Source organism: Notolepis coatsorum (assembly GCF_963971535.1).
Source record: "Notolepis coatsorum genome assembly, chromosome: 6".
Taxonomy (NCBI): Eukaryota; Metazoa; Chordata; class Actinopteri; order Aulopiformes; family Paralepididae; genus Notolepis; species Notolepis coatsorum.
Window position 1 is genome coordinate 171,734,350 of NC_140170.1, and position 12,381 is coordinate 171,746,730.

Genomic DNA, 12,381 nt, shown 5'->3' on the forward strand with positions numbered 1-12,381 from the left:
TTGGCGCCCAATAACGTGTATATATACGTGAATGGCCCCGAAAGTGTTAAAGTTAAATGTTTAAAAAACAAAGACTATCATGCTGGCCTCTAGAAATAAATTAAGAATGGCTCAGGCACTAAATATTGTGTTGAACGGTGCTGCTATTGAGCAGGTTAGAGAGGCCAAGTTGTTGGGCGTGATTATTGATGAAAAGCTTGCTTGGTCAAGGCAGATTAATAACATAGTGGCTAAAATGAGTAGGAGTATTTCAATGATCAGAAGGTGTGCTCATCTATTGAGTGAGAAGACAGTTAAACTAATGTTACAAGCTTTAGTCCTATCCCACTTGGACTACTGCCCAACAATTTGGTCGAGCGCTTCAAAGCGGAATCTGGTGAAACTTCAGCTCGCTCAGAACAGAGCGGCACGTCTCGCCCTCCGCTGCTCTGTGAGGAGCAGTGTTGAGGGAACGCATGCCGCTGTCTTGGCTTAGAGTGGATCAGAGGCTGGCATGCAGCCTTGTAACATTTTTGTTTAATATTTATAAAATTGGTAAACCTAAGTCTTTGTGGTCAAGACCCACCAATACTAGACATGGCTATGTCACCAGACATGCCGTGGGTCTTCATTTTACTCTACCTCTAGCAAGAACAAATGCCCTTAAGAGAACCGTAATGAGCTGCTGCAAACTGGAATTATATACCTGTGAAGATAATGATGATCAGCAACAAATTTACTTTTAACACATTGGCGCCCAACCACGAGTTTATACGTGTTTCGAATCCATGCGCTGTGGACAGAATCACGGATAAAGCCGTGGCAAGTTGTTATTGCTTTTATTCCATTTTAATAACCTGTTCAAGGTCGCCGACTGGCACTGCAGATCTACCCTACTCTGTGAATTCGAGAAGGTGCAATACCGGCCAGATCCTCTTAGGGGCGCCATCGCGCCACTGCAGTGTGCCCTGTGGCTGAAGGAATCAGTTTCTTTTTTTTTCTTTCAATGGATATTCCAGTAGAATGATTCTGGATCTACAGCCTGTATCTTGGATTACGTTTCGGATCGCAGATTTCACCATGCAATAAGGGGATTTATCATCAGCCAATGGACATTATCGATCTACCAGATGGCGATCGATAACGGGGAAATGCTCAGGGGGATCAGCCCAGACCACGGTAAGATCCCCTTCACGTAAATTACAGCCCGATCGGACACCGTTCTGATAGCCATCCAGGCGAACGGCCTATGTGGCTAGTTAGACGAACAGTTATTGGTAATCAATAATAATAAACGACGTCCCCCGCCCCCCCCTTTCATGCATACATGCTTTGGGACAGTCCCGATCATATGCAGTTTTTCTTTTTTTTTATCCACTTTTTCTCCCATTTTCTATTTTTCTCCCATCCCAATTTCGTATCATCCAATTCAACCCTCCCCTGTCTCGAACACTGTTTCTTGCCTCCCACAAGCCAGCTGCAATGTGGACTAAGTCATACATAGCACGAGTCCCCTCCGATACTCGAGGTAACAGCAGTCGCATCTTTTCACCTGCGCGGCACGATCTTTCAGCGTCAGGGGTCTGCGCTTTGGAGGGGCGCCGCCCCCATCGCTTCCTGATTCTACTGCGCAGGTGCACCAACCGACCTGTAGGAGTCGCTGTCCACAACGCCCAATCCCCACCCATCAGTTTCCCACCCCCTAATACTGCCAATGTGTATTAGTACGGATGACCAGCTAAACTGAAAGCAATGTGGAGCACTGGGCTCGAACAGGCGAACCCAGCGTCTCCAGTATTCGTGGTGAGCGCCTTGCCCACTGCACCATGTAGCCGCACCGATCATATGCAGTTTTAGTTATTTCTGTAGCATCTGTAAAACGGAAATGCCATTGGATATAACGTTAGCAGCTATTAGCCATTTATCTAGCTTTCCAGAAAATATACTAGCCCAAATCCGCTATAAAGCTTATATTCACGGCACTATAAAATGACAACCTATTGATGCATTTTTTTTCCCTTTAAGCCATTTTGAAGGGACGGTTTATGAACTCAATTGACAATGAGAATGGACAGATAGCAATACTATAAAGTGTAGATTTAGCTCTACAAAAAGCCACAGGTTTGTTTACAAAAGCTGATCCTCAACCATTATATTAGACGGGCCCCAGTGGTCGCGAAAGTGTTAAGAAAAAGTTTAAAAATGATGTTATGAATAATGAAATACAGTTGAGTTACTGATTTATTTAGTTAGTATTGTTAGTTTAGTTAGTATTGTATTTGTGGCTAGAGCCTTTGTGTTTTTTTTTGTGAGATTTTAAAGATATTGAGAATGTACTTAGGCTAAAGTGTTTCTTATGTTTTTATTGTTTTTTTATTACTGTAATGTAATGTACTGTAATGTTGTAAGTTATGGGTTCGGACCCCAGGAATAATAGTCTTTCACCCATGGGTGTATAGTAGACTAATGGGGATCCATAAAATAAACAAATAGGCACACACACAAAATCATGCTGAAATTATGACAAACTTCAAACTCCGTCAATTGGTATCAAAACATATTCTTTATTATTTCATATCAATGCTTAAACAGTTGGTGTTGGGTGAAAACTGGAGAACCTCTTTACAGATGGCTAATACAACACTGTGTATCAGCTACTGTGTCTCTACATGGCTTACAAGGCATCTGGATAATGTTGGTGTCACCTAATAGAATTCCAATTAGGTGCATATATATACTTGGTTATATAAGGATAACTGGTATTTATTACATGTTTTTGTATATGTATTTTCAATTTGTAGGAGTTAGTATTGACATTTTTCATATCGAGTATTTTGGTTTTAGTATTTGATTGTACTGTAGCTAGCATGTGCTTCTGTTCCATCACAATGAATGAATTTATTCTACATCCAATCAATGACATTATAACGTCTCTAAGACACACATATTATATAACATGGGTACACAAATATATTATATAACGTGTGTACACAAATATATTATATAACATGGGTACACAAATATATTATATAACGTGGGTACACAAATATATTATATAACGTGGGTACACAAATATATTATATAACATGGGTACACAAATATATTATATAACATGGGTACACAAATATATTATATAACGTGGGTACACAAATATATTATATAACATGGGTACACAAATATATTATATAACGTGGGTACACAAATATATTATATAACGTGGGTACACAAATATATTATATAACATTGGTACACAAATATATTATATAACGTGGGTACACAAATATATTATATAACATGGGTACACAAATATATTATATAACATGGGTACACAAGTATATATATATTTTTTTAAACTTTGACCAGTCAGCTGGTTCTTTTAGCGTTTATCGCTTTTTCTGGTCAAGCATGACCGACAGAAACAGGTTGAATGGGGTATAGATCGGGGGAAAGACACTCTGAGAAAATACGGCGAGTCCGGGAGTCGAACTTGTGTACCCCAGATCCGTGACGCGCACGGTTGTCCCCGACGCCGAAATAGCGTCCGAGGTACGCGGTGAGCTACTGGAGCTCCCCGGGTACACAAGTATATTATATAACATGGGTACACAAGTATATTATATAACATGGGTACACAAATGTATTATATAACATGGGTACACAAATATATTATATAACAAGGGTACACAAATATTTGGCAGAAGCTTAAGTCGACTGTGAGTCATTTTCAATGGATTATACACTCTATACGCTCTCAATTCATCAAACCCCAAACATTTACACAATCATAAGGCAGTCAAAGGTATAGCAGCACATTTATACATCAGCTTATTGACAGCTTAGTCTGTCAAATAACAGACTATAGAAACTAGCTCTGAAGGGGAATGCTATGATCAAATAATTATTCATAATACTGAAATTTCAAAAGAAAAGTGCAAGAACATTTCACAGAACATCACTGTGGACCTTTTTACAGTGCAAACTACAAAGCATGCCATTTTCTGCAGTGTGCTCAAACTGAAACATAAAACTGTGAATTAAATAAGTGATTTTATATATATAACATGATTAACATGTTTAATAATAATTCATATGTTTAATAAGTGCTTTTTCTGTACAACGTGACTGACATGTTTTCAAGATCATGGTCCACAGTAATCAACTTTAACACACTGAGAGCATGTGATTTAGGAATGCAACAGCATTAGGTTGGACTTTTCATTCTTGGCATACAAAGATTATTACAGTATGCTTGGAATGTTTTTCTTTTGTGCTTCGTGTCAAATACGTGATTTTCCTTGGGCTTCCAGTCACTGGACCCTCACTGCTATCACACTACGTGCAGTTACAGATAGAACATGCTCCATCTGAAACAGTCCAACACGGTCCATTCAAACAGTGACATGTAGGCAATATGGTCATGGTTTAGGTAGAAAAACAAACAAAACGACAGTAGTAGACATGTGTTGGACGGCTCGGCTCACTGTGCTGCTCAGCTGAAGTCCCGGTTGGTGAGGATCATGGGAGCCACCAGGGTCCAGATGTAGAGGGTCAGACACGCCCAGCTGGACGTGATCTTCACCCACACCGCCGGCCACTTGCTGGTCAGGGCGCTGTAGTCTGCCTCAGGGCTGCCAGAAAAACAACATGGTTATTTATCACTTTGTTTCCAAAAACCTCCAAAGACTATGAGAAATTCCTTGTGTCAATGCATGTGTCTTGCTCTAACATTTATCTATCATTGTTGACCTCCAGATACAGTTTGAGTTCCTATGCTGTTGGAAAGAGGAGCATGGCAGCTTTCTAACAATACCTTCTATTATTTTCTACTCCTAATATCAAATGCCTTTTTATTATTTTCTACTGCTAATATCAAATGCCTTTTATTATTTTCTACTCCTAATATCAAATGCCTTTTTATTATGTTCTACTCCTAATATCAAATGCCATTTATTATTAACAGGAAATAAGCTTGGCACAGGACCATAATTATGGTCTTTGTCAAGTACATCCATTGACCTATTCACACGGTGGCCATTTTGCTCTCATGTCATGCTCAGGGTGGGAAGGATTATGGTCAATAAGTTCATGTTTCATGTTTTGTTTTATTTGTCACATATGTACACATTTATTGGACACATTGAAATGCTTGGTTCTATATGACCCTCCTGAGATTGTGCATCATAAAACAGCAAAAGACCAAACAATATACAAAATATACAATATACAAAACTAAAATGTACACAATGCAAAAATGAAGTAGAAGAGATATTTACAATAAAGTAATTAAAATACTATAGATGTAATGTCGAATGTGTACGAATAAAAACTACGGTGCAATGAAATATCAATGCAATGTAGAGTGTCCGATTCTCAGTGTGTGTGTGTGTCCATGGGGATGTGTAATAATAATTATGCTTATGTAACGGGGAAGCCCGTGAGTATATCCACAGTCACAGAAACAGGGGTGTTGACAAGTGACTGTGGCATTACGGGCTGGTAAATTAAACTCACTTCCTCATAACAGGGTTAATAGACGCATAGGTACGGTACATAGGAGTGGATTCACTTCTTAGTGCAGCGGCCTATGTCGTCGCCCGCGGCGCGGGAGCTCCCCTGTTCGACTCCCCCTCGGGACATAAGCATTTAACAACAACACAACGCAGACCAATACGATCCGTCACACTTAGGTCGGTCTCTCACCCTATTGGACTACTGTTGGCCGGAGGGGAGGGGCTTACTGACCTGTACCAGTTGGTGAGGGTCATCATGATGTAGAGGGAGGCCAGGAACAGCATGAAGTGAAAGAAGGAGTAGCTGTACTGGACCAAGTCCGTCTCGTTGTCCTCCACCCTCCTGGTCCCCCGCACCTCCTCGTCTCCGTCAGGGGAGCTGCCGTCGCTCTCCGCCAGGATCTCAGAGTCTTTGGAGGCCATCGTCAACTTGTTCACCTGGCTGGTGTTGGACGAACGGATGCTGCAGGCAGAGCAGGGGAAACGGACGTGTCAACAAGTCACTGATTGGTTTATAGTACTGTCGTCAATCATGTCATAGTGTTGTAATAGTAGAGGTGTAATGATCTCCATACAGAATCCAACATTCTAAAGGGAATGTATGTTCAATACATTGTATCAAAAGTTTAAACTTTCATTCATTGATTCTTCTTCTCTTCCCAAGGTTTCTTTACCGTACCAATATATGTTTAGCAGGGGTGTAAAGTACTTGAGTAATTGTACTTTGTTACAATACTTAAGTACTGTTTTTGGGGATTTGTACTTTACTCAAGTATTATTAGGTTTGTATACATGTACTTTTACTCAATTACATTTCAGAGAAAAAAAACATACTTTTTACTCCTTACATTTAAAATGCAGACCTACAAAGTACAAAGTACAAATATGGCAGGTCCAACTATTTTAACTAGTATATTTGTTTCTCTGGCCGAACTAACGTTAACGTTATTAATCCTGCGGCCGCACTTTATTTAAAAACAGCCAATCAAATCCCCATCAATGGAAAATTAACCCGCCCATACCCATGCTGATTGGTCCTTGTGCAAGACTAGAAAGCGGGGATCTTTGATTAAACACCTGCTATCAGAAGAATAGACAGTCAGAAAAAAAGTTTTTACTTTAACTTTTTAGTACTTAAGTACATTTAAAAGTAGAAACTTTTAGACTTTTACTCAAGTGTGTTTTTAGCCAGATACTCTGACTTTTACTTGAGTACGATTTTGAGACGGTACCCATAAGTATAATTTCTGGGTACTTTTTACACCCCTGATGTTTAGTAAAGGGGAAGTTCACCCAAAATAAAACAACAACATATTTCCCCCCTTTACCCGGAGTGCTATCTATCCACCCAGATCATTTAGTGAAATCATGAAATAAACAATAAACAATGACCTGGTTACTCAAGATAATCCACAGACCTTGTTGTGAGCAGTTTCATGTAGGAACTATTTTCTACTAATGGAAGTGGATAGGTAATATATATATTATTACCTGGAGTAGAGGATGCAGAGGACGAAGATGGCCAGTCCTACGATGCTCTGGGCGTCCCACCACTGCAGGTAGGGCGCCGTGAGGACGGGATCCTCCGTGTCGATGATCACCACGGCCGTCTGGTTCTCGATCTCCAAGGGGGCCAGCGTGGGAGCAGCCATCTTGTGGAGGATGCTCAGCAGGCTGGGGTTGCACACCTCGTCTGGGGGGGCGGGGGGGGGGGGGGGGGGGGGGGGGGGGGTTGTTGAAGGTAAAAAAGACTAAATTAAATACATGAGGACTGTTGTATTCTGTTATGATGGTTAAATACATGAGGACTGTTGTATTCTGTTATGATGGTTAAATACATGAGGACTGTTGTATTCAGTTATGGATGGTTAAATACATGAGGACTGTTGTATTCTGTTATGATGGTTAAATACATGAGGACTGTTGCGTTCTGTTATGATGGTTAAATACATATGAGGACTGTTGCGTTCTGTTATGATGGTTAAATACATGAGGACTGTTGTATTCTGTTATGGATGGTTAAATACATGAGGACTGTTGAAGTCAGCTTTTCACAGAATGTTTAGAATCTTTCTAAATGTGACGGATCGTATTGGTTTACTCTGCGCTGATGTTAAATGCTGATGTCCCGAGGGGGAGTCTAACAGGGGAGCTCCTGCTCCGCGGGCGACGACATAGACCGCTGCACTAAGAAGTGAATCCACTCCTAAGTACCGTACCTATGCGTCTATTAACCCTGTTATGGGGAAGTGAGTTTAACTCGCAGCCCGCTTACTGCCACAGTCACTTGTCAACACCCCTGTTTCTGTGACTGTGGATATACTCACGGACCTCCCGTTACATAAACAACAAACTGACCAGATCTGTTTTTTTCAAATGCAATAAATCCTTAAACACACATCAAATGCCAAGACAAAATCAAAGCACAGAATTGTCTGTTTCATAATAAAATCTATAAAGCAGTAGTTTGTTTATACTTCAAAAGTATCATATTTACACTAGGTCCTCGAAATGAATGGAAGTGAATGAGGAGCCTGACACCTGCGAGGAATTGTTGACAGTGGATGACAGGGACAGCAATGGTCGCTAGTTTTCTTGTAGATACATTTAGATAGAGGTAAGACTGCTAAAAAATGACAAGTTCTACTACGGTGAAATCTCTTTAAGGTCAAATCTTTGGTTATGTATTCTCATGTGTGGCCTGTTGATTTCCTGCATTCAAAGTGTTAAATAGACCACAGCATCACGTGATTAAAAGGTTCTCACCAGGCTCATTGGTCATGGCAGACCAGGTCAGATACGTGGTGTACAGGGTGATGATGGAGGACTGCAGGAGACCTGATCGTGGTTGGGATTCCTGGGAAAACACATGCAGGTTAGAACGGTAATGACCCAAGTAAAAACTAGACCCAATGTTGTCGGATGACTTAGTTGCGTCCTTTATGCGTCCCTCTCCCCTTATTTTGCTTTTGAAAATGTACACAGCTTACTTTTGGCACCTGATTGGTTGAATGGGTTGAGTAGGCGGGGACTAGGCAAAGTTACCAGTAGCCTACTCCAGTGGAACGTTATTATAGGCTGTAGTTAAACATGCCTCACATGCTCAACTAACAGAAAGAGAGGCAATACCAGTGGTAGTGTCAAAATATAATCTTACAATAAAGTAGATTACATGACAACTTTGTTTAAATGAACCATGTGATTTCTCCTTCCCTTACTCCCCCACCAGCGCCACCAAGTCAAATGATGAACTATGTATATAATGTGCTTCCTAAAGAAAAAGGTTGGATATGCGACCATTTTACTCACAAGATTTGCAACTCTGTTTTTTCTCTCAAGAAAAGTATGTTTTCACTGCCGCTAATTCAAAAGTAATTTTGGGGGAAATGGTCGGGGGTTTATGTAAACTATGTGTCAGATTTTGACAAGGTAGTAACACTGCTATGGTCCTTTAAAGGTGCTATAGATAACATTCAGCCGCTAGATGTCACACTAGAGCACCAGCTTGTCATTTATCCAATCAGGTGCATTCCACGTGGGGGAAATGGGAAGTAGGGAGGGGATACATGCACGCAACATGTAAACAACAACATTCATTTTGGACCCGCCAAAATATTTAAATCAATAATTGTTTTGGGGGGAAAAGCAATACTTTTTTTTACCTTTTAAAATGTATTCTTTTTGTAATGATTACTCTACATACAGATTGTATCTATACTTTTGTTACTAAAGCTCTTCACCTGGACTTTGGGCAGAACGGAGAGCACAGAGCCCACCGTACAGAGCAGCAGGTTGAAGCTGATGAAGAACTTGTTGATGGAGCAGCCGCCAGGCTGTGTGTAGAACACGAACAGCAGCACGATGGTGACGAACGACATGATGTAGTTGAAGATGGTTACGGCCAGCAGGGCTGAAACACAAGGACAGAACCAGGTAAACACTGTCTCTACTGTGGAAATAAAACGCATGACAGGTTCACAGCCAGTGTTAATTTAGTCAACGAAAATGATGACTAAATATGGTCCTCAACGAAGCTTTTTCCCCTGACGATAACGAGACGAGATCACGTGACACTAACGTGACTAAATAATTTATGCAATGTCGTTGACTACAAACAACGACACAAAATGTAGTTTACTAAATAAAATCTTGCCGAAATCTCTCTTCATTTTAAGACGAGACAAATAATTATAACTTTTAGAATAATTCATGTTATTATTAGTGCATCATTTCCGTTTCCTGTGTGCAGCGCAAGCGCTTTGATTCATTTCCTCACTCACGTTATGTTCTTAGCCAGCATTGTAGATATAGCAGTAACTGCACACAGTTGGGTTTAATGGAACAATGGCGGGGCAACAGGGGCTCGGTGGTGTTGTATGCAGTGGGCTTGGACTTGGCAGCATGTATTGTTGAAAATGAAAGACGAGGAGGAGACTATTTTGAAACGAACTGCTACGTTACTGTTAGCATTAGCAACTAGATGGCTGTCAAATCATCTCTAACTCATTCTCGCATTCCCTTTACTTCTAACGCTGGACACTAATGTAGGAAACAATCCCACCGCTGCCACCAATGTAACCGAGGAATAGTCCGCCTATACTTTCAAACTATAGTAACATAAGTTACTATACATACTATACTAGCTTACATAAGTCTAACCAGCTAGCACTAACATTAGCTGGTTTTTGTTTAGAAAAAGCTCACACGGCTTTATGAGGCTGTAACTGAGTGGCGAGACTAAACAAAAAAGAGTAAATCGAGACTAAAACGAAAAAGACTAAGACTAAAATGCTCAGAGCTGTAGTTGACTAAAACTTGACTAAACGAAAAATAGATGAAGGTGACTAAATATGATGAAAACGAAAAAGAGCATTTGACACATGACTGAGACTAAAACTAAAATTCAAAATAGCTGATGAAATGAACACTGTTCATAGCTATGGATCTGCATGCACATCAATAGATGTGCAGTAGATGTTGCACATCTATAATAAGTATATAATAACTATAATAAGGGCAATGTTTCATCTTCTCAGTGCATTTTCTTTGATCACATGCCTGCTTCTCTGCTTCTACCTGCATACCAGCCCTTCTCCACCCTGTCCACTGCTGACCTACCTGCATACCAGCCCTTGGCGTGGCCCTTCTCCATCTTGTCCACCCAGGACTCGTTCCAGGAGTGGGCAAAGTCGACCAGCAGCACCAGCTGGATCAGGATGAAGCAGAACGCTCCAGAGGTCCCAACGACGAACCATGCTGCACGCACACACGCACACACACATGCACGCACACACACGCACACACACACACACACACACACACGCACGCACGCACGCACACACACACACACACACACGCACGCACGCACGCACACACACACACACACAAAATCAACAACAGTATTTTTCCGTATTGTAAGTATATTTTTTGTATATAAAGTGTGATAAAAGTAAATTTCTACCCATATGTACTTTTCTGAAAGTATACTTATATATATTTTCAGTACTACTTATGTGCTTTCATGTACTACTTCAAAGCACATGTTTAGTATTATAGTCATTCATATGATGTGTAACCTAACTACACTTAAATAAATAAAAATAAATATATGCATTTTGCTACGTATTAGTTATTATACAGATCTTACTGTGAGTGAAAGGCCCCTCAGGAATGTAAAAGGCACCAACTGTCACTGCAACCATGGCAGCAATCTTAAAAAACCAAAACCTGCAGACAGAAGGAATCACTAATCATTGATGATGTCTAGACGTCAGCTAAACTATTACGCTTATTTTTATTTAAAGGAATACGCTAACATTACTGTCTTCTCCAGGGTCAGACAAGAAGATGGATAACAATTTCCTCTCTGAGCGTTCAGTAGAAAGCTAACCGGCTACAAGGCTAATGGTATCCACTTCCATTCATTTGTGCTAAGCTAGCTTGCAGCCAGATAGCTTTCTACTGAACACACAGAGAGGAAATTGGTATCTATCTTCTTGCCTGACTATGGACAAGATGGTAAGCGCATTTCCCATAATGTTGTTGTGTTCCTTTAAGGGTTTTTATCTGTATAAATGGACACAGCTTATAAACTTGAGTTCAGGAAATGTGTTTTTGACTAGCTAAGCAGAAAGCTTCATACAGACACAACTCTCAGGTCAAGCCTGAAATAAGAAATAAAACTATTCCAGATAATTCTACGAATCTGTCATAATAGTCAATAAGAAAAACAACAACAACAACAACAACAACAACAACAACAACAACAACAACAACAACAACAACAACAACAACAACAAGAAACATACAGCGTCCACACTACTTTCAAAAGAGAAAACTATTAGCAAAGAGGCTGGATACAGGTAGAGGGAAGACAGGTGGGGAAATGAATAGGAGGCGATGTCCTCACTGAGAACTCAACACACGTCATTCACGTCATTAGAGAAACTGACTTATTCAATAGCAATCAACTGCTTAATATCAGGAATGTAAATTTCAATATTGTAAATAAAATATTTTCTTAATTTAGCCAAATCGTTAGCCTAGTGTACCCTAGTTTTTTGTAAATCGTCAAAAAAGGTGAAATATGTCATCAGTATGCAGTATGCATCCCTTTAAAAAAAAGATCCACTAAATCACATTCTATTAATATCTTAGAGTCCCTTCTCTGCTTATTTTCCCAGAGCTGGTGAGGGAGTTCCACGTCACGATTCCTCCCTGTCTCTGGTATTAGGTCTATGATATAAAAGCAGGCTACAGGTAACAAAGGAACTATTTACTGGAACTGGGTCATGAGTTAATCTCGGTTGAAACCATGACCATCCTCTGATAATATCTGATGTTATCTGTTGTTGTCGTTAGGGTCGCCTCAGTGATTTCCCCACGATTAATG

The 12,381-nt window shown here is 40.3% G+C and overlaps 1 protein-coding gene across 1 annotated transcript in view; it reads right to left on the reverse strand.

The window, feature by feature from the left end:
- Positions 1–2,563: 2,563 nt before the first annotated feature.
- The window catches only part of serinc3 (serine incorporator 3), a 60,401-nt gene continuing 50,583 nt past the window's right edge, over positions 2,564–12,381 (reverse strand). Inside the window, exons 4-10 of the mRNA XM_084316112.1 lie at positions 11,137–11,216; positions 10,608–10,745; positions 9,230–9,399; positions 8,256–8,346; positions 6,981–7,182; positions 5,722–5,952; positions 2,564–4,607 (exon numbers count right to left, since the gene is read on the reverse strand). Of these exons, the coding sequence (XP_084172238.1) occupies positions 4,469–4,607; positions 5,722–5,952; positions 6,981–7,182; positions 8,256–8,346; positions 9,230–9,399; positions 10,608–10,745; positions 11,137–11,216 (1,051 nt within the window). The 3' untranslated portion in view covers positions 2,564–4,468. The remainder of the gene's footprint in view (positions 4,608–5,721; positions 5,953–6,980; positions 7,183–8,255; positions 8,347–9,229; positions 9,400–10,607; positions 10,746–11,136; positions 11,217–12,381) is intronic.